This window comes from Scyliorhinus canicula, chromosome 6 (assembly GCF_902713615.1).
Source record: "Scyliorhinus canicula chromosome 6, sScyCan1.1, whole genome shotgun sequence".
Taxonomy (NCBI): Eukaryota; Metazoa; Chordata; class Chondrichthyes; order Carcharhiniformes; family Scyliorhinidae; genus Scyliorhinus; species Scyliorhinus canicula.
In genome coordinates, this window is record NC_052151.1 from 103598800 (window position 1) to 103621990 (window position 23191).

A 23191-nucleotide genomic window follows, 5' to 3' on the forward strand; every position below is an offset into this window, starting at 1 on the left:
TAACGAGGAACACCTTCAGTGGCAAAGACCAAGACTCTCTCATACCTGCAAATAGTTTGGTTTGACCATCAACATCAAGTCCAGGATGATGCCATTCTGCCACTGGCATTGACAATGCGACTCTGGAAGTTGTGGTCAGTTTCACATATCTAGGCTCCACAATCACCAACAATCTGTCACTTGTGCTCAAAGCAACACACATAAAAGCTGCAACTGTTATGTCCAAACTGTGTGTGAGAGTGTGGGACAACAGCAAACTGACTGAGAACACTAAACTGTGAAACAAGTAAGCCTGCATTCTCAGCACACACCTGTACAGAAGTGAGACCTGGACAACATATGCAAGGCAGGAGAAAAGGCTGAATAGTTTCCACCTTTATTGTCTCAGACATATTGGCTTCTCGTGACAGAACAAAGTCACTAACTCACAGGTCCTGAACATGCTAATTCCATCAGCGTGCAATCATTCCTAAGCCAATGATGCCTGGTGCACCTTAAAAGCATTCTGAACACAACCTCCTGGGCACTCATAGCTCTTGCTACAAAGACACCAGCAAGTGAGATATGAAGATGGCAGATCCTGACAGTGCCAACTGGGAGGCAATCACTGATGTCCTAACTTTTAAAGGTGGCTGTTAGTTTATTGTAAGAGATGGGCAGCAACAAAAAGCTCAGCTGCCAGAGAAGAAGGTCCACTGAAAACAGAGGCCAGCAAATTGTGCATCCTCTCAGCCCACTGTCTTCATTTTCAGCAAATGCAGTAAAGACTGCTGTGCCAAAGTGGGGCACCCAAGCCACTCCAGGCAATGCCAGGCAACAAGGTTGACCATGACGATGCAAACAATCGTCTTTCAAAACGGAAGGCTGCCACAAAGATTTCTGAGCACAATTAATTAGTGGAACTGAGTGTATCTGTAGTTTGTTTCTTCAGTGGTTCATCTTCTAAAACTGTTTATTTTGAGGACAATGTAATATTACCATTACTCAGATAATTGTTGGCTCTCTTTTACTTTTTTATTTTAAATACTAGGCTTTTAAAAGACCATCTAGCTGAGATTTGGTCACTCAATTACTCATTTATCAATGAAAATCTCCACCTCATTAACCTGAAAATTGTCTGCATTACTTATGTCCATTTAAGTCCACCTTGTAAAATGAAGCATTGCACTGAAGCCAATCTAACAAGTGAAGAGCTATCTATCACATCTAGTATAGAGCTTGTTGTCTTAAAAATGTAATTCTGTAAAGGCAACACTTTTTGGAAGCCCAAGAGGATAACCAGCCATGATATGCATATGGACATTGAACAATTACAGCTATAACAGAGCAACTATAAAGACTAATTTTAGTTAAGTTTTCCATTACCGTATCAAGGTCAAGTGTAAACAACATACATTTTGGACTACAACTAAAGTAAAATAAATGTAACTTCAATTTTTTAACTAAGGTATCACTTAATGAACATATTGAAATGATTTGTAGGCTTCCTGTTTTTAAATAAATCCTCAAATTGAATAAAATAAGATTTAGTTTGTGTATTTCTCAGCAACCTACTGGATTCAGGACAGGACCATTTGTGTCAAAACTTATAATTTGTACTCAACAAACCCATTACCTTTAAAATAACAACAGACTTGCCTCTATTGTCTACTTACAGGTAATAAGAATAAGAATAGTAGCTCCTCCTGGCAAGCAAATCAGACAGTGAAGAAAAAATTATTGGTGAATAAAAGTGTGGAATCAGTTACAATCAACAAAGCAAATGCTAGCTGTATCTGATACTGATCATCTTTTGTTAGCATTTTACTGCAAACAATCATGCAAAAATCTTATATTCCATGCAATTAAGTGGTTGCAAATAAAATAAAAATAATGGCCACAGAATGAAAGTGGACAATTACATCCCAGATATCAGTCATTAAACAACATAAGTGAATAATTAAAATTGATTGCACTTTTCTTACATGCACGATACAACATAGCAGAATTGCTCATTTGTCTTTATTGGGAACTCATCTCGCAACAAGAAAAAAAACTTGAAATAATATAAGTAAATACAAAGAGTGAAATTATGCACTTGGGCAGAATAATTAATTAATATGTTTTGTGCAGAAATATTAGTTCAATGAAAGTGAACATTCCAGGTAAAAAATAACAAAGTCACTTTAACCACCATCAATTACAGCAATGTCATGTAGATGATCATGCCAGACAAGAGGTCAACATTGATGATCAGTTGATTAGCTTGAAATCACTCACTGGCTAAAACGTTTTTTTAATGATTTTGACTCAACTGACATTTTCCAAATGAACAACTATTTTCCCCCTCTTAATTAACCTTGCAATAGGATTGATGCACTTAAATACCATTTCAATTTCAACCAAGCCAAAAAAAGTACCTATTTATTCTGTAAGTTTTACCAATATATAAAAATTCTTTAATAACTCGCTCTCACTGACAACAAGATCCTTCGCTGTTCATTCCTGCCAATGTACTTTTGTCCAACACTAATCAACTAACTCAGAACATTGATTAAAGTTTTCAGTTGGTCTTTAAATACTTTGAACATATCAATATAGTCCCTAGTTGCTTTGGGAGAGTTAAATACCATCAGCAGGATTTGAAAGCAAATGAACAAAGAAAATGGCATAAATCGATTCAAGAATTAACAACATGTATTGGATTGATACATATGATGAGAAGCCAGCGCAGTTATCATAGATCTTTAAATAGCTGGCCATTCTTCTCAAACTGAATATCTGGAGGAAACAGTAAATGCACAAACAGAATGAGGTAGATATATATTGCTTGTATGTATTTTCAAAGGAAGTTTGATAAGGTGCCATTTAAGAGACTTGTTTAATATGACATTAAAGAGGGCATAGTCACACAGCAAGAGAGATGTCTCGCAGGCAGGAAGCAGATAAATAGGTAAATGCCTTTGGGCTCAAAAATGGGTCAAAAAATGAACATTTTTAACTGGAATAGAAGTCAAGAGATGACTCCAATGTTTGAATATTTTGAGTGGAGAATTAGTAATTGATTGTTTCCACAAATTCTTAGTTTAGTAACAAGGAGCTGAAACTGAAGATTGCACCAGCAGATGAGAGGGGTGGAGACAGGGGAAAAGAGAGTTAAAAACCTTATTTCCCCCGAAGACGGTGCAATGTGGAAAGTTCATCTGGCAAATGCACGAGTAGAGAGTCATTTGCACAGGACTTTGTGAATGGCCTGGAAAGGCCAAATACAAGAGGAACAGTAAAAATGTGATTTGAATAGTAAGCCGAAAAGCAAAATTACTGAGCCAAAGTGGTCGAAATAGCTTCCTTCTGTGGTTTAAATTGGGTGATTCTACAATTTAAGACTATAAAATTACATGATTTTCAACCTAAATCTTTTAGTTTAATATTCACTTGATTAATATTGGTAAAATGGATATATTAATAGATAAATGGATATAAAGCATGAATCAATAAAGTGGACAATTAAAACATAAGTTGAATGTACTTCAATGATAAAGCTCAGATGCCAAAAAATACTTTGCAGCATTGTAATTACGCCATTGCCATTATATGACTATGTTTCGCAATGTGACAATTTTATTGTATGATATCAAAATAAGCAGGATATCAGGAAATTATCACATTTTATGGGCTTTACTTTGCAGTCAGCAGTGAAGCAAATGCACTCTTCCTTGCTTTCAGATCTCTGCAGCGCAGATTTCCCCTTTCCTGATGGCAGTTTAAATTTTGTGTTGAATCAAGGGGCCAGACTTGCAATAGCAATGTCACCAAGCAGCCAATTACACGGAAATATTCTCAGTGTAAGCAATGAAAGTTTCAAGTAATTCTTCTTTTATTTCTAATTGAAGTTTTCAGGTTTCAAGAAGAAATGATAGGAAATGAAAGGTAGTTTTAAGAGATTTGTGTTGGTTAACATTAGAAAAAGTGCAGTTTTATTTGGGTTTAATTTAATGTTTCTGTGCCTGGAAGAGTAAAACCTAAAGTTAGATTCATGCTGGACAAAAGGTGTTTGTGCAGACAAAAGGTGGGGATTGGTTGCGTTTCAATGTGTTTCTATTGTGCTTAGAGGGGGCTATGATGTGCAGAACAAATAAACCAGCAGTGGTTCCTTAGCAACTGGGGCCTTGTAAGGTAGAGACACTTTTGTGATTTAGTTTAGCTAATTTGATAGCTATTGGAGATAGGTAGTGAGAGAGAAGGCAGTTCTCACAGCTGTTAGAAGCAGTACTTTTAGAAGCCTAAAGAGGGAACATCTCTCTCAGCCTTGTTAGAAGAAAGGCCATACTATGGAGTAATGGTTAAAAAAACAGCTACTGGAAATCTGAAGTCCAGCTAGATAAGGAAACTGGACAAATGAAGAGAAGTCTGGAGTTCAATGAAAATAGGCCAAGGGTTCAGAAGAATTCAAGGAAGAGTAAACAGTGTTCTGAGACAATTACAGTAACCATATTTAAAGTGAGACAGCAGCCTTCAAAGGTAAATCAAACACCTGATGCCCTTTTAATGATTTTGGAATTGAGAGTTAAAGCATTTGCAAGCGGCTTGCACAGTAGTCAAGACAAAGAAATTGTAAAAGAGGGTGGTGTAAAATCCTGGGAGAGGAATTTGGAAACATTTGTGACAATCATCTGGGGGGGCTGTGAGGAGAAAACTACAGACACTAACTTGGGTTCAGAGCAGAGTGTATGTATTTTTGACCACAGCCAATGTACTGATGGAACTATTGTAGATTAAGATGTACTTTCCAATTCATGTTAACCTAAAACTGTGTGTAATTATTAAGGTAAGAGGGTCGTAAAGACGTATTGTTTCATAATCCTATTTTTTCATGTTTAATAACTTGTTAAAACTATTTAGCGCTCCTGTGACTCTGTTCCTCCAAGTTTTATAAATAAAAATAAAAGTTATGATTTTTCAAGCTCGGATTCCATTCCGGGATCTTTCTGTCCAGTTATAACAACAACTGGGATCATAACAGGATTAAGATTGAAGCTGAAATTTCAATATAAACAAATTTCAATTTCAAAATGTTACCGTATACGTAGAAATTTGACATTCAATAGCAATAAAATTAGATTTTCAGGAGCAGTGAGTGTGTTAGTAATAATTATGAAACCAATACACAATTACAAACCTAATTACACCTCATTCAATGTGTCAATTTTGCATCGGTTTTAATAGCAAAACATAACGCACAGAAGCGGAAGCTTCTGTCAATTCATGGATTTCCCGAGACTGTGTTCTCAGAGAACCTTAATGGTGGATCAGGTGAAGGAGTGTTAAATCACCCTCAGCAACATCTGGGTTGCTATGCTATCATGCACATGTGCAGACACTGGAACTTTGTCAGTTTCAATGGGATAAAATGTTGACAGTCTTAACATCATTAGCAATGCAAGATTTGTGCCAATATGCAAGAAAATATAGGAAGGAAATTACATAAGAACATAAAAACAAAGGGATTTTGCAAAGGTTGTGCAAGGGGCTTGAGAGTTGAATGATTTTAAGATGGACAAATTCAAGGCAATATGATCAAGTGAGGCAAATTAACAATGAACATATAGTAAATACGGGACATGAATGAATTGGTGAATAGCTCACTGATGCCAATAGTCAACTGTAATGAGGTAACTGGATTTCAGCAAGTACAGCTTGTGTGGAGAAAACATCACAGGTGGTGATGAGCATGTATTTTAAATGTATTAATGGGATATGGGCATCGCTGGCAAGGCCAAAGGTTAATGCCCAACCCTAATTGCAATTAACTGAGTGGCCTGCTAGGCAATTTTAGAAGCAGTTAAAAGTCAAGCACATTCACTTGGTCTTGAGTCACAAAGGCCAGGCCTGCCGAGAGGTTACAAATTTCTTCCCCTGAAAGACATTAGTTTAAATAGGTTTCCATGACTATTGGGTATTTTTCATGATAGTTTCTTTACTCCACATGTATTTACTTAACTCGTATTTTTGGACCCTTAGTCCGGGTTTCTGTACTACTAGTCCAGTAATATAACCGTTATATTACCGCTCCTTTACAAATACACCTTTTTTTATTCTTTCACGAGTTGCCCAGACATAATTTCCCTTGAGAAGATGCTGGTGAGCTGCCTCCTTCAACCCCTGCAGTCCATGTGCTGTAAATACATCCACAGTACCTGGTGTACAGTCTTATTCACTGCATTATAAAACATCCAGGCATTTCAGAAAAAGACAACAAAACTGACACCAGGCATAGGCTAAGTTAAAGGAAGACGTTGAATGTTTTACTCTGGTTCCCAGAAAGGGTAAGGGAGATAGATTAAATTGAATCCCCATAATATTTTCAAGGTTGGCTGAGGCTTGTGGAACCACATGATGCTGATGGTGTATTTGAGGTTGTGACATACACTAGAATTTGACCTCAAGCATAGGAGAGGGCAAGCACACTATTTAGATTTAACTACTTAATGCAGCAGATAGGGCATGCCACTGAGGGAATCAATGAATGTAGATTCAATTAACTATTGGCTAGATATTTGAAGGACTGCATGGGGCATTTGAATTATTTGAGTGGCATTCGTTTTTAGAACTGGCCAGGTGCAATCAAGTCTTTTAAGGCCCTGTATTTCCATACATTCCAATTTACCAGGGCAAGGGAGGGAATGGCATAATGGTATTGCCACTAGTCTAGTAATCCAGAGATCCAGGGTAATGGGCTGGGGATCAGGGTTCGAATACCACCAGGGCAGTTGGTGAGATTGGAATTCAATAAAAATCTGGAATTAAAAGTCTCATGATAGCCATGAAAACCATTGTCTATTGTCGTAAAAACCCATCCTGTAAATTAATGTCCTTTAGGGAAGGAAATCTACCATCCTTACCTTGGGTGGCTTATATGTGACGCTAAACCCACACCACAGCAGTGCGGTTGACTCTTAAATGCCTTCAGGGATGGAAAACAAATGCTGGCCCAGCCACATCCCATGTTTGAATAAAGAAAACAAAATAGTTGCAGAAAATGCATAGCAAAATCCTTTGGACGATTAAACGACGAAGGATACTTATTTATTGAAACATATGAAAACAGAGGGCAAGAAAAGACTAGCTGGCCTAAAAAGTTCATGCCAGACTGTTGATGGCTGAAGCCTAAAAAGAGATTCCTATCCTCCAGCAGCCATGTAACCTGGGAGAGGAAAACAGCCAAGTAAATGAGGTACAACAAAAGAAAGTGAAATATCTGCAACACACCCTCCTAAATCATGGAAAAACATAGGTTTAATGTAGTTTGATGAAACTCAAAGGTTGACCCAAATTTTGACCAGTATCCTTTGAGAGGTCAAGACACATCTTAAAAAGTAAAACAGAATGCTCCAAATTGTCTCTTTACAGAAAGGGAAAGATTTAGACAAGTGAATTTATGCGACTGTAGCTGCTAAAGAAAACAAAGGTGCCATGGTTTCCCAGGCGTTTTATCGAACCTGGGCCTGTTAAGGTAGAGCTTGGAAACTACCTTCGATTTATGTGATTAGCAACTGAGTTACAGGTCCGGTGTTAAAACTATAGTTTCAAAGAACTCAACGTCCTTTTGGATATGATGTATTAATGAGAATCTTTTCATGACAATCAGGTCTTATAAGATAGAGATCCACCCCTGGAATAAGCAGGTATAAAAATGTTCTATAACTTGGGTGGATCATATGAATAATGTAACATTAGGCTGCAGGAAGGAAGAGATGACTTGGCCAGCTTTCTCACTATCCTACTATCGACAAGGATTGATAATCTGTTGGTAGTTGTACGTATGGTTATCTTTTGTAACATAATGGGACTACTGCTCACATTGCAGTATTTTTGTAACTAATCTTAGATTGTGGTGGCTTTGAATTTGTTTCGAAGATACAACAAAATCTTATATTGGGGACTTGTGCATCTTGTGTAAGTGAAAGCAAAAGTACCATAAATCTGTACACTCCAAAACCAACATCTTAGAATTATGGGTGGCACAGCAGCACGATGGATAGCACTGTTGCTTCACAGCACCAGGGTCCCAGGTTCGATTCCCAGCTTGGGTTACTGTCTGCGCGGAGTCTGTACGTTCTCCCTGTGTCCTGGTGGGATTTCTCCGGGTGCTCTGGTTTCTTCCCACAAGTCCCGAAAGATGTGTTGTTAGGTGAATTGGACATTCTGAATTCTCCCAGTGTACCCGAACAGGCCCCGGAATGTGGCGACTAGGGGCTTTTCACAGTAACTTCATTGGTGTGTTAATGTATGCTTACTTATGACAATAAAGATTATATTTTTTTAAAAATTGTTTTAACTGGAATTAGTCAAGAGGTCCAATGGACTGTATGTATATGTTACTATCACTTTTGTGATGTATTGTGTTTTTTAAATAGAACAAAATAAAATGAGACATTATTGACAAAGAAAAGGAAATAAATTGCAAATATAATGTTGGAAATATAGAGCAAGTTAGTCAACATCTGTAAAGAGAAATGAAAGATTATGGCACTTAGGATTTATAACCTTGCATAAGAATAGGTATTGTTGACTTTATCTCAGGCAAGAGTTGTCAACTCTCCAGGACTGTGCTGGAAGCTCCAGAATTAAGATTAATCTTTAGAAAGAGGGATGGGAAAATTGAGGAGAAAACCCATAGGGCATTGAACAAAAAAACACATTTTTCTAATATCTTTGTACAATGTTATTTTTTAGCCATGAAAATATTCCAGATATAGAACAAACAGCATTTGACTGACTATCAAGAATCATCCAAGTCGGTATTGAACAGCCTGTTGGCTTTCTTGTTAGTGCCTGAAAGCTGAGATGTGTGGCAACTAATAGTGGGAACGTTTGGGGTAGCTGAAGATGAGAGGACATGCAATATAGCCTCCAGCTACAAACATTACCAGAGCTGGCAACCCTGCCTGGGTCCTTTACATCAATTAAAGTGTATTTCACAAGAAAAGGATTAAAAACTGGGTGTTTGAGACACCACAGCTGTGAATTGGAAAGATGCTATTTGAACAGAACAATTTGACTTCCCCTATGGAAGTCAAGCTTATTTAGATTTGTGAGGAATGGTCAGGTTGAATTTGACACAGTTAAAATAATTTCAGAAAGACCAGAGAGCCTACTTCATACCCCAAAACAGGTGTGAGCTTTGGATAAGTATGGAGAGGTACAGAGATATTCTGGCATAAATTCCCTTTATTCAAGAGTAGAGTGTAAGGGAAGAGGTAGTCTTAGTGATTAATAATGAAATCACTTCAATGATAAAAGAGGACATAATGAGAGATCATAATAAGTAAAGATTAGGTGAGTGGATACATTATAGGTAGAATTAAGAAATAAAAAAGGATTTAAGATCATCGTGGGCATTGTGTACAAGACTCCTGGTAGCAGCTGAGTAGATTCTCCAAATGCAGAAATTGCTCGAATGGGGGATTGGATTTTATTTTTCCCATATAATTTTGGATAAGTGGATTAGCATATGTGTGAAAACTAGTGAATTTCTGTGTGTCCAGGACAGTTTTCTGCGTCAATATATCCCACAGCCAATAGGGAGCATGTCATATTAAATTTAGTAATGTGTAGTGAGCCTGATTTCGTGAACAGCCGAACAGGAATGACCATTTATTAGATAGCAATATGAAGATATTCAACATTTTTTGAAAGTAAGAAATGCAAAACAGCTACCAAGATCGTAAATTTAGACAAGGTTGCCTTCAATGGGATGAGACAGAGATGTTCACGGTAAACTGGGCAAATCCGTTAATGGGCAAGTATGAGAATATCAATATGAGGTGTTCAAAAAAATAATTGTTATCAGAACCAGTTTATTTTCCTGAGGGGCAAGAAGAGCTCCACATTCCTTGGAGACAAAAAGAGGTCAAAGACAACATGAACCCAAAGGAAAAATATATAAAAATGCAACAAAAAGAAAAGCACAGATCCTGACAACTTGAAAATATATAAAGACCAACAAAGAGTGGAAAAACAGATCGCCAGAGCAACAACAAGGGAGTATGAAAAGAAACTTGTTAGGGACATCAAAAACCACACAAACAAAATCACAACCTACACCCGGATGATGTCAGGAATGCAGGAGTTCAGTTATGAGGCGAGGCTGACAAAGTATGGACTATCCTCCTTGGAACAGAAAAGGTTATGACATGACATTGTGGAGGTTTTCAAGAGTGATATGTTGATAGATGATTCAATAACCAGAGGTCAAAAATTTAAAGTAATTGGCAAGAAATCTGGAGGGGAGAAGGGAAGAAATGTTTTCACTGAGCGAGATCTGCAACATTTTATCTGAATAGGCAGTGGAAGGAAATTCCATAAATAATTGTAAAAAGGTACTGGAAGGTAGGAACTTGGCATTACGGCCATAAAGCAGGAATGAGGGACTAAGCACAAGTGAACTTTCAAAGTGGCAGTGGCAGCTTAGTGATGGTGGGCTGAATGGCTTCCTTCTGTGCACCTTTGAAAACAGAATGGTGATATTGTCATGAAGGAAAGGAAATGGTTAACAATCTGAATAATTACTTTGCATCAATGTTGACAATAGAGGAGCAAGTCAGTATGCCAGACATCCCATGAAAGCTAATTCAGAACCTGGACAGGAATTCACTAAAAATAACTTAATGAAGTAAATGCCATGAAGAAAATAAGAGCACAAAAGTGTGATAAATCCTCAGAACCAGACAGTTTCCTTCCAAGATTTTAAAATAAGTTGGTGAGACATTACAGCTGCCCTAACTATAATTTTCAATGTCAAGATTCAAGAACCATTCCTTTAGATTGGAAAACTGTGCACATCACTCTGGGTTAAAATGGGGTGGCTGAACACCTTGAAAATTTTGAGTTGATAGAGATAGCCAGCGTGGATTTGTAAAATGTATTCAAGACTGATGAATCTGACTAAATATTTTTGGACAGGATAATGACTGTGGATGAGATTTCTGGAAGGCATTTAATAAATTCCCTCATAAGAAATGGTTAGATAATGCTGAAGGTCATGGAAATGAAGGCAAATTATTGACCTGGTTAGGATATTGGCAGAACGACAAGAGACAAAGAGTAAGCAAATAGGCAGATATGAGAATGAGCAGGATGTGGTTAGTGTCGTTCTGCAAGATTCTGTGTTGTAGCCTCAACTATTTACTGCATTTATTAATGACTTAAATGATGGCACAGAAAGCCACATCTTTAAATTTGTTGATGACATAAAGAAAGTGGCATTTTATGAAATGTATAACTTACAAAGAGGTATTATTGATAGATAATCTGAATGGGCAAAAACTGAGACATGTGAAATATTTTCACTTTGGACCTAAAAAGGATAAAACAGGAAATTTTCAAAATGTTGAAAATCTAGAGTGTGGTGACTCAAAAAGACTTGTGGGTCCAGGTATGTAGACCATTACAATGTCTTGAAAAGGTACAAGAAATAAAATCAAGAAGGCTAATTGAATGCTGACATTTACATCTAAAGAACTGGCAAACAAGAATTAGAAGCTATGCTTCAGCTACACAACGCCCTGGTTAGGAATTTTGTGAGACGTTCTGGGCACTATACAGTGACCAACTGTCCCCATGAATACGGGATTGTCCCTTCAATCACCTCATGTTGCTGCCATGTGGGACACCGTTTGCCCCCTATTTTGCAATGGTGAATTTTGCACATGCGCAGTACACTTCTGCATGTGTGCACCAAGATCTCAACTCAGTGGCATGCCTTCCCGGTTCCAGAGAGGCGGCAGTAACTGGTACATGCCTCCAGTGCGCTTATGGCTCTGGCAGAGCCACCGCCTGCTCTTACAACTGACAACATGCGCTCCACTCCACTTTCCCCAACCCCCCCCCCCAAATGGATGTTACTGGTTCAGGTTGATGACAAAGTGTTCCTTAAATTGCTCAGATGGGATTGGTCACCCTGTTACTACATCTTAAGAAGGACATGTTAGCCGTTAGCTGAGTTCTGTGTAGATTTGCCAGAATAATACCTGGACTCCAAGGATTAATGTAGAGATTAAACAAACTGAAGCTTGCATTCCAAGTTTCCGTTTTTTGGCTGTCAGTAGTCTGGTCATTTAAAATGTGCGAGCCATTTAAACTTCTTTGGTGAGACAGAGAAAGGAGCCAAACTGTGCTTGGCCTGTGCAGGAAGATATTAATTTTAACACAAAGCAGGCAGAGATAAACTATTTCAGCTCTTTGGCAATTTTAGGACAAGGGGTGTAGTCTGGATATTAGAGCCAAACCTGTCAGGAGTGAAGTTAGGAAACAATTCTCCACTCAAAAGGTGGCAGTCATTTTGAATTCTCTTCCATAAATTGCAATTGATACTGGATCAATTCTTAATTTAAAGTCTGAGATTGGTATATTTTTGTCAAGCAAAGATATGAGGGTATATGGAAGTCCAGTTATATGGAATTAGGTTTCAGGTCAGCCCTGATCTCACTGAATAGCAGAACAGGCCTAAGCAGCTAAATGACCTACTCCTGTTCCTATGTTCGGACATGGCTTCTTAGCCAATCGCACATTGAAATTACCTGATTTCAGGCCTCACACATAAGATCTGCATTAGTTCTGAAGTTGCAGAACAGGACTGTAGATTTTCAGCCCTTACATATTGCATGGCCCTGCTCCTCTCTGGAATCTGGCTGCCCTTTGTTCCAAACCCTATTTCACACCCCACTCAAGCTACATTTTGCTTCTCACCTGAATTCATGCTTGTAATCCTCTGACTGTATTTTTAGTTAGGATACAGGTCTATAAAGACATCTCTCTCCCCTCCCTGGCATAGGGCAATAGCTTCGGACTCCTCCCTCCTCTTCCCCCCTACTCTTCCACCCCCCCCTCCTCTTCCCCTCCCCCCCACCTCCTCTTCACTTCCCCTGCCCCCACCTCCTCTTCTCCTCCCACCACCTCCTCTTCCCCTCCCCCACCTCCTCTTCCCCTCCCCACCTCCTCTTCCCCTCCCCCACCTCGTCTTCTCCTCCCCCCTCGTCTTCCCCTTCCCCCCCACGTCTTCCCCCCACTTCCTCTTCCCCTCCCCCACCTCTGCTTCCCCTCCTCTACCCCCCCACCAACCCTCCTCTTCCCCTCCCACACCCCATCCTCCTCTTCCCCTCCCGCACCCCATCCTCCTCTTCCCCTCCCCACCCTCCTCTTCCCCTCCCGCACCCCATCCTCCTCTTCCCCTCCCCCACCCCCTCCTTCCTCTTCCCATCCACCCCCTCCTCTTCCCATCCACCCCTCCTCTTCCCATCCACCCCCTCCTCTTCCCATCCACCCCTTCTCTTCCCCTCCCCATCTCTTCTCCTTCCCCAACCCCCTTTCCCCCCCATCCCTCATCCCCACCCCCTCCTCTTTTCCCCCTCCCCCCCACCTCCCCATATCCCCTTTTCCCTCTTTCTCCTCCCCACCAACCGCCTTTTCCCCTCTCCCCCCCTCACTCATCGCACTCCCCGGTTTATGGTACTAGCGGCCATAAAGCATGTCACAGTCATTTCAACAAGCCAGGGAGAAGGTGACTGTGCAAGTTAAGTGTGAGCAGGGTTATGGTGATAAGGGGAGGGTCAGGGTGAGGGGGCCATTAGTGATCAGATGGGGTCAGATGGTTGGGCGGTTGTGGTTGAAGGGCGGCTGGGAGGTGGGGTTCAATAGGGGAGGGGGGTTTGCACTGAGGTGAGTTGGAGGAGGGGGATATAGCAGTTTTCAGTATTATAGTTACCCAGCTGTTAGATATGGTTTAATTCCTTCTTTTCTTGGTAACTGTTCTGCTAAGAGAGTTGGAACCATCCAAAGTCTCCAATTTAAACTGGACCATCAGATGGCTTATGGTGCAGGGTGAAGGGGTTAAAATCATTGTGTACAACGGCACTCTACTGTGAGACTGTCAAAGTTACACAGCCATGGAAGTGGTAAAAATAGGGGAAGATTTGAATAGACCACAGGGGCACCATTGTTCAGTCTCTGCTCCAGGTAATAGTCAAGGATTGCAGACATGTTTGGGTAGGCCACAATAAGTCACTGCATAGAATAACAGACAGTCAAGGACCACAAATGTGTGTGTTTGCTGGGAGTATGAACTGTGTATAGATGCCTTGTTAGTAACTGGATATTGTAATTAGGGAAGCATAGGAAAATTGTAATTGTTCAAGCATACTAACGTGATATAAATGAAGTAATCAGAATTACGAACTGTAATTGGATATTTATTAACTTAGATCAAATCTATATTTTTTATTGGTATATGCAAATCACCAAGATAATAGGGTGGCATGGTGGCACAGTGATTAGCACTGCTGTCTCACAGCGCCAGGGACCGGGTTCAATTTCAGCCTTGGCTGACTGTATGGAGTTTGTATCTTCCTCCAGTGTCTGCGTGGGTTTCCTCTGGGTGCTCCAGTTTCCTCCCAAAGATGTGCAGGCTAGTTGAATTGGCCATGATAAATTGCCCTTAGTGTTCAAAAGATAAGTTGGGGTTACTGGCGCATGGGGGAGTGGGTCTAGGAAGGGTGCTCTTTCAGAGGATCGGTGCAGACTCTATGAGCCGAATGGCCTCCTTCTGCACAGTAGGAATTCTATGATAAGCAAAAGGTATAATTGCCACTGTATTTCTTTGTTCTGGGAGCTGGCACACCACATGGATGACTAGCTCCCATGCTATAGCTGGAAATAAAGGCTGTTTTAAAAAGAATCTCCCTCTGGTTACTTGTGTAAGTTAGGTACACGATAGCCAAATAGCTGTCTTCGCTCCCTGCTTTGCAATCAGCTCCCTACAACCATATCCCATTTATCTCCTGACCATTTTCCATCTCGTCTTGCTCGAATTCTTCTCTCTTCCTTACTTATACCAGTCTCCTTCCACTGTCTTCTTGATATTGTTTCCTCCCGATACTCAAGTAATTCTGTCACACTCAGTTGGTGAACCAAGCCAGTATCTCTCCTTCTTTATTCTTCCTTGCTTAATCTCAAAGTATTTTATCAAATTAAGTTATTAATTTACAGGAAACTCTGTCCCTTCCTCATTGCATTTATGCAGCTCACAAAGGCGTTGACTATCTCAACCACAGAAAAAGGCATAATGTTTGGCCGGCTGTGTCTCCTTTCAGTGTTCATGGAAATGTCTGACTTTCAAAGAGCTAAAGGGGTAACTTTCTGCTGTGCTCTCCTGATGGGGAGCTTTACTCACTGGAAGGGCTTATCTGAAATTCAATTAATGTGACTGGTTGGAAAATCTCACATTTCCCGGCAGGATTCCCCATCAGCAATGTGTCAGAAAACTACTTAAGTTTTCAGACAAAGTAATCACTTCCTTTTGTAAAGGTCAAGCTATGTTGGTTGAGAAGCAAGTCCATATGTAAAGAAGTAACCATTTTGGGACCTGGGACCGCAAAAAATTTACCGAATGTATGTAATTAATAACGTGCATCTCAAGAACTGGCCAAGTTTACATCCTTTTGTAATTTTGAAATGGGTGTAAGCCATTCTTTTCTTAAGTAAAATATGCAAGCAATATGTATTCTAGTTAGTTTTTTCTTTTTTTGTGGAGTTTTGTTACATTCTGTAGTCAGAACTAGTTTTTTTTAGAAAAGCAAGCCATTTGACAGAACACAAGTATCTTTCAATTATTTTATACTGCTTCAGAATAGGTATTAGCTTTTAAGTTAAAAAGTCAACTAATAGTTGCATTTATTCAATATTACATTTAGAGCAATTCTGTACCTTTTCTTAACGATCATTACCACAACCAGGAGCAGGAGGATGAAAACCAGAATTCCAGCACTGATTCCAGCTATTTTCACGACACGATCAGTTTGCTTGACAGGGTCAGGGACCACCTCAGGTTCTTCAGTTGTGGCAGCTAAATTAGTCAGAAGAAGTATTTGCATCAAAGCATGTAATTATTGCTGACAGGGAAATGATCTTTAATGTCATTTTCATACAGTACACTTCAAAAATCCAGGTACAATTCATAAAACATTTGATCCCACTTATGTGACAATTATATTTTGCTATGTCACATTTTCTGCTACCCTAACAATTCAACAAGCAGAAAATATGTCTTTAATAATAATTTTAATGATAAAGAACAAAGGTGAGAAATTTAAGTAAAGACATAGCATGAGCATTGTGGTTTAAAAAAATCTTTGTAGTTGCATAGAAATTTGCAGCACAACTTGTATTGAAAATAATTCAATTTGGTCCAGTTAAGAAATCATGCATTTCAGATGTATGAATTTACATACTGAAATGCCATTCTCATGGAGACATCCAATGTCAAATGAACTTGTGAAAACAGTTTAAATTCTCATTTATCAGTTTTAAAAGGATGAGGTGGAGATACAAATAATAACTTGGAAGTATTTTTGCCAAGCAACATTAATTATACATAAGGTGCAATTGGCATACAGGTTCATGAACTGATCAGAAATATTTTCACAGAAAAATTTATATGCTAATCCATAATGACACTTTGATCAATTTTCAAAAGAAAATTTAAAGCGACTTTGCCACTGCATTCTTATTATAAACAGTAACCATTAAACTTACTTCAGCAAAGAAGCTTCAATTAAATTCTGGTGGGGAAATGTTAGCTTAAATGCACTGCTTATGGGCATGTTAAAGCTATAATTAATATAGCAATTAAAATTGTACATCACCATTCAGGAGAAAACAAATTATTGCATTGGATTGGTTTAGGTGCTGGATCACTGAAATGGTTAGGTATTTTGGATGAATTACACTAACCAATCTATGCATTACAGTAGATGGTAAACAAAGTATTTCTGAATGGATCTATAATGTCATAAACACATCACATTTTGAGTAATAATAGTTATTTGTTACATAACCATGTGGTGAGTGGGGGTTATTGAGATGAAGGGTTACACCTAAAATGCTAACCTATCTGACTGAGATGTTGGCCGATCCAAATGCACTTTCCGATAATTTCGTTTTGGGTCAGAATAATTAATTTCTACAATACAGTCAGCACCAAGTAATTTTAACACACTTTGCTCTTGAATACAGTAACATTGAGCTGTATGAATTTGCTAATTTTGTTTATTTGGGAATATGCAAAATTTAATGTGCTCAATTTCACAAGATAAACCTGTCGCTGCAAATATAAGTATAATCTTGCAAAGGCAAGCTTATCCTGTGAAACCGAGCATGATGTTTTGCAATGTACTGAGCCGATCCAAATTACGCATTTTCAAACAATTTTGTAAAAGAAATGTAAGCATATTCGATCCAAGCTAATGACACTGGTGATACATCCAAGCTACTATTAAAGAAACAGGACTTGTTTCAAACATCCATCTTTCTTTCCACGCACAGTCTGAACTTTAAAACCCAAATAACCATGGTGAAATTGATCAGCTCTTTCAGTGTGGCCTAGGTTGCTTCTTAATCATCAACAAGTGGTACACTACAAAAAATGGAGACTGGCTTTTGTCGGGACTGTCAAGATCCCAGTGTTGGGCCCACTTAGTAGCTGGGAACCCAGAATTGGTTGTGGCTGGATATTGCTTGTCATCTTCCGAGAGGCAGAACGTTAAGAAGTTGCCTCGGAGAGCACTGTCCAAACAAAGACTGTGGTAAGACCAATGAGATGAGGAGCCTATTCGGAGGGCCTGCCAGGATGTCCAGCTGGCAGCACCACTGGGAGAGGTGGGCACTGCTGAGGCAAGCAGACGACTTCGAGGATGTGTTATAATCAAAGAGCTTTCTGCAGGATTGTAAAATGCTAAAAATACTGTCGCTCCCCTGTAGGTCCATCCTGGGTGGTGGTGAGGTGGTGTCGATAGCACCCAGCCTGCTGCTGGAATGTCACTTCCATTTCAATTTCACACTCGGTTTCAGCAGGGAAGGGGCCTAGTAACCATTGGGAAGATCGTTTTGGCAATGATATCTCCCCCAATTGTCAAGACCACTCAGAAGTAGAAACATGTCGAGTAGAACATGTCGAGTAGCTAATCTAGTGCTTTAATTTCTGTTTTCGCTTCTGGTCCTGGCTCCATGGGACGACAATAACCCAGCCCAAAGGGGAGACAGAATTCGCTAGTGAATTTTTTTTGCTGTGCATGAAAAGATTCTAACTGAAAGTTACATTTTATTCATAAAGGAATTTAGATTAGCCATGAACTTGGACACAGACTCATCAAATTTGTAAGTGAAACCGTATAAATTACCATTGCACTTTGAAAAGGTGAACAGTGATTGAAATGTAACCTCTTTCACCTTGCAACTACTGCTGTTAACTGCAGAAAAGCTGCCAAATGAAGCTACTCAACTTTATTTTTAAAAAACTGATTATATGCAAATACATTTTCACTTTGTAGTTTTACCGCTAATTCTTTCTGCATTGCTTTAACAGATAGAATCTCAAAAATACTTTCAAAACCATGACCAACTATTCATTATGAATATGGCTATCCATCCAACTCATGTGGCTGAGCCTGCCTTCCCCCCATATCCTTTGATCCCCTTCACCCCAAGTGCGATATGTAACTGCTTCTTGCCTCAACTACTTTCTGTGGTAATTGACATTCCTCAACGAAGCAACTGTTAAACACCAGGCTGGGTAGTATGCCTGCATTTTGTGTTGTAAATTTGTAAGGACAATATTTTCTCCAAAATAAACTTGCTACTTTACTCGCCTAGTGTAACAAATTCGGTAAGTAGCACTGAAGTGAGTCCATTAGAGATGAAACAACAACCAACTACATTGTGTCAAAAGATAACCCGATTAAGGCTAGTTTTCCTGTTTCGTACCGCAAGGTTTTGCAATAACTTTTGTCATCACGTCAGTAAACAGAGAAACATATATTCCATTGTTTCTGCAGTCAACTTTATTCTAGTTTTATTTCTGTTAAATAAACAGCAGTAAAGCATAGATTTAATGCAACTGACAAAATGGCTAAAGTAAGTACTGAAGCTTGTAGGAAAGCAATTAGCAGTGCTGCTTACGTTAAATTTAAAATTCCCAATATAGTTAATGTGGTTCTGGCTGTACTGTAGAGATCTGCAGCCACAGAGGCAAGAATCTCGACACTATTTTGGTGACATTGCTACCCCTGGCTCCACAAACATGAATGACAATTATGGTAACAGAAGGAAATGCTCTCCGTGTGAGGCAGCGATTCATGCAGGCTGATTCAGTCCATCAGGTCACGTCACTACATCACAAAGTTCTATGACTATACACAAAATGCAAAGAAAAAGTCTACCATAGTGAAAGAATTTTACAACTATCCATAACTCCATACTCAAATGTATTATGAATTTCATAATTCTACCAAAAGCCAGTAAAAATCAGTCCTGTAGGGGGCAGCAAAACCTCTCCCCTCTTATTGTTGCCATTCCACATTTCATATGTCCACTGAATACTGTAAATGCCACTAAATTAAACTCATTTTCACACATGCAAGATGTGTTACATTTGAAACATGTTAACCTGACAAAGGGGTCAATATTTGGTTCTCAATTTGTTAAAGTGCACTACCCCCAATGCAGAGGCAGATTGACAATGACTTAACTTGAAAATCAAAGCAACTGATGCTACAGCAATCTTCTGAATTAACATTCAATCTTGGGCAAAAGCAGGTTAAAAGATAAACAACCTGGAACATTAGATCTGCTTTTCCCTTCTCAGATATTACCTGACCTGCAGACGGTTTCTAACCTTCCCTGCTATTAATTCAGAATTCCAGCAACGACAATATTTTCCTTTTGATTAAAGCCAAAGATGTTTTCTTGTTCAAGGACATGTCAAAAGGTACGTTTAATGTCAGAAAACTTTAATATACTTGGTTTAGAATATTGCACATAGAAGAACAATTTGAACTTTTGCACATCTTTCTAATTATAGAATTTACAGTGCAGAAGGAGGCCATTCAGCCCATCGAGTCTGCACCGGCCCTTGGAAAGAGCACCCCACTTAAGCCCCACACCTCCACCCTATCTCCTTTATCCCCGTAACTCAGTAACCTCACCTAATCTTTTTGAACACTAAGGGCAATTTAGAATGTTCAATCCGCCTAACCCGCACATCTTTCGACTGTGGGAGGAAACCGGAGCAGCCGGAGGAAACCCACACACACAAACGGGGAGAATGTGCAGACTCCGCACAGACAGTGACCCAAGCCAGGAATCGAACCTGGGACCCTGGAGCTGTGAATCAACTGTGCTAACCACTGTGCTACCGTGCTGCCCTTAATGGCATGGTCCTACACAAAACCCCACTAAAATTCTGAATTTCACCAATCCATCACCTCGTCGAAGGAAGGTGGGACTGAGACAAGAAGGGCAGGCTGCATCTAAACTGGAGGGGCACCAATTTGCTGGACAGGAGGTTTGCTAATGTGGTTCAGGAGGGTTTCAACTAGTATTTAGTTTAAACAGGGGGGGGGGGGGGGGGGGGGGGGGGGGCTGTGGGAACCAGAGCAGCAGGCATGCAAGTGTAGAGACTGGGGAAGAACTTGAGACTAAGACAAGTACAGAAAAGAGGGCGAGCAGGCTAAGGGAAGTTGCTGATCTCTGGAGGGTCTGGAGATCTGGAGTGCGTGTGCTTCAACCCAAGAAGTATTAAAGAAAAGATGGATGAACTTAAGAGCTTGCATTGTGGGGAATTATAATACTGTTGCTATTATGGAGTCATGGTTAAAGGAGGGACAAGACTGGCAGCTTAATGTTCTGGGATATTGATGCTTTCGATGAGACAGAGGGGGTAGCAGAAAGGATTGCATTACTGGTTAAGGAACATATCACAACTGTGATGAGGGAGGCATTATGGTTGGATCTCACAAATAGGAAGGGTACAATCACAACATTGGGGTTGTACTATAGCTCACCCAATAGCCAGCGGGATACAGAGGAACAGATATGTAGTCAGATTCTGGAAAGATGAAAAAATAGCAGGGTTGTTGTGGTGGGTGATTTTAATTTCCCCCATATTGACTGGGACTCCCTTAGTGCCAGACGTTCGGATGGAGAGCAATTTGTTAGGTGTTTTTTGAAACAGTATGTTGATCGTCCAACCAGTGAGGGGGCCTTACTGGACCGAGTACTGGGGAGTGAGCCTGGCCAGGTGACCAAAGCTTCAGTAGGGGAACATTTTGGGAATTGTGATCAAAATTCCATAAGTTTGCAAATACTTATGGATGAGGACAAGAATGGTCCTCAAGTGAGGGTGTTAAATTGGTGGAAAGCTAACTACAACAGAATTTGGCAAGAGCTGGAGAATGTGGCTTGGGAGCGGTTTTTTAAGGGTAAATCCACATTTGATATATGGGAGTTTTTTAAAGACCAGTTTATTAGAGGGCAGGATAGGTATGTCCCTGCAAAAATGAAGGTCAGGAATGGCAGGATTAGGGAACCGTGGCTGACAGTGGAAACTGAGAGACTAGACAAAAATAAAAAAGCATACATAAGGTCTAGGCAACTAAAAACAGATGAAGCTTTTGAAGAATATAGGGAAAGTAGGAGCAAACTCAAACACGGAGATAGGAGGGCAAAAATAGGCCATGGAATGTCATTGGTAAGCAGGGCCAAGGGAAATCCCAAGGCCTAAGGAGCTAGGGAAAGAGTAAGCCCATTCAAGGACAAAAGAGGGAAATTATGCATGGAGTGAGAGGACCAAAAAGAAAATGCTGGAAAATCTCAGCAGGTCTGGCAGCATCTGTAGGGAGAGAAAAGAGCTAACGTTAGAGTCCAAATGACCCTTTGTCATAGCTAAAGACAGAGAAAGTGGGAAATATTTATACTGTGGAGTGTGAATGAAAGAAACCCAGGGATTTCCCTGATATTTTCCAGCATTTTCTTTTTGTTTTCAGATTCTAGCATCTGCAGTAATTTTCTTTTATATTTATTATGGAGTCAGAGGAAGTGGGTGTCATCCTTAATGAGTACTTTCCATCAGTATTCACGAAGGAGAGGGACATAATGGATGTTGAGGTTAGGGATGGGTGTGCGAATACTCTAGGACATGAAGGTTGAAGTGTTGAATATCTTAACATGCCTTAAGGTAGACAGGTCCCTGGACCGGATGGAATATATTCCAGGTTACTGTGGGAGGTAAGAGAGGAAATATAGTAACTTCATTATAGTGTTAATGTAAGCCTACTTGTGACAATGAAGATTATTAAATTAAAATAGCGAGGGTTTGAACATATACCGTTGCATCATGTTTGACCAGAGGACTGGAGAATAGCCAATGTTGTTCCTTTGTTTAAGAAGGAAAGCAGGGATAATCCAGGTAATTATAGGCAGGTGAGCCTGACATCAGAGGTAGGGAAGGACAGTGTTGGAGAAGATACCGAAGGACAGGATTTATTCACATTTGGAAGCAAATGGACTTGTTAGTGATAGGCAACATAGTTTTGTCTGAGGAAGGTCATGTCTTACCAACTTGATGGAGTTTTTTGAGGTGACAAAATTAATTGATGAAGGAAAGGCTGTGGATGTCATCTACATAGACTTTAGTAATGCATCTGACAAGGTCCTTCATGGCAGACTGGTACAAAAGATAAAGTTGCATGGGATTTGTGGTGTGACAGCTACATGGATAAAGAACTGGCTTGGCAACAGGAGACAGAGAGTAACTGTGGAAGGGAGATTTTCAGAATGGAGGTCTGTAACTAGTGGTGTTCCAAAGGGAACAGTGTTGGGACCACTGTCGTTACTAATATATATATATATAGATATATATATATATATATAAATGATCTGGGGGAAAATGTAGATGGTCTGATTAGCAAGTTTCCAGATGACACTAAGGATAGGTGGAGTTGAGGATAGTGAAGGGGACTGTCAGAGAATACAGCAAAATATAGATAGATTGGAAAGTTGGGCAGAAAAATGGCAGATGGAGTTGAATCCTAACAAATGTGAGGTGATGCATTTTGGAAGATCACATTCAGGTGTGAATTATATATTAATTGGCAGAACGCTTTGGAGCATTGACATACAGAGGGATCTGGGCGTTCAGGTCTATAATTCTATGAAAGTGACACTGCAGGTGGAAAAAGTGGTAAAGAAGGCGTAAGGTATGCTTGTCTTCATCAGCCGGGGCATTGAGTACAAGAGTTGGCAGGTCATGTTACAGTTGCATAAAACTTTAGTTGAGCTATATTTGGAATATTGCGTTCAGTTCTGGTTGGCACACTACCAA

General features: G+C 39.8%; 1 protein-coding gene across 8 annotated transcripts in view; it reads right to left on the bottom strand.

Moving 5' to 3' along the window:
* Positions 1–23191, bottom strand: part of ptprk (protein tyrosine phosphatase receptor type K) — a 740572-nt gene that overhangs the window by 139182 nt on the left and 578199 nt on the right. For 5 of the 8 annotated variants that reach the window (XM_038799790.1, XM_038799789.1, XM_038799787.1 and 2 more), the window contains exons 14-15: positions 15742–15880; positions 1656–1685 (exon numbers count right to left, since the gene is read on the bottom strand). In XM_038799790.1, the coding sequence (XP_038655718.1) occupies positions 1656–1685; positions 15742–15880 (169 nt within the window). The remainder of the gene's footprint in view (positions 1–1655; positions 1686–15741; positions 15881–23191) is intronic. The other 3 variants (XM_038799792.1, XM_038799788.1, XM_038799793.1) reach the window with 1 other exon arrangement.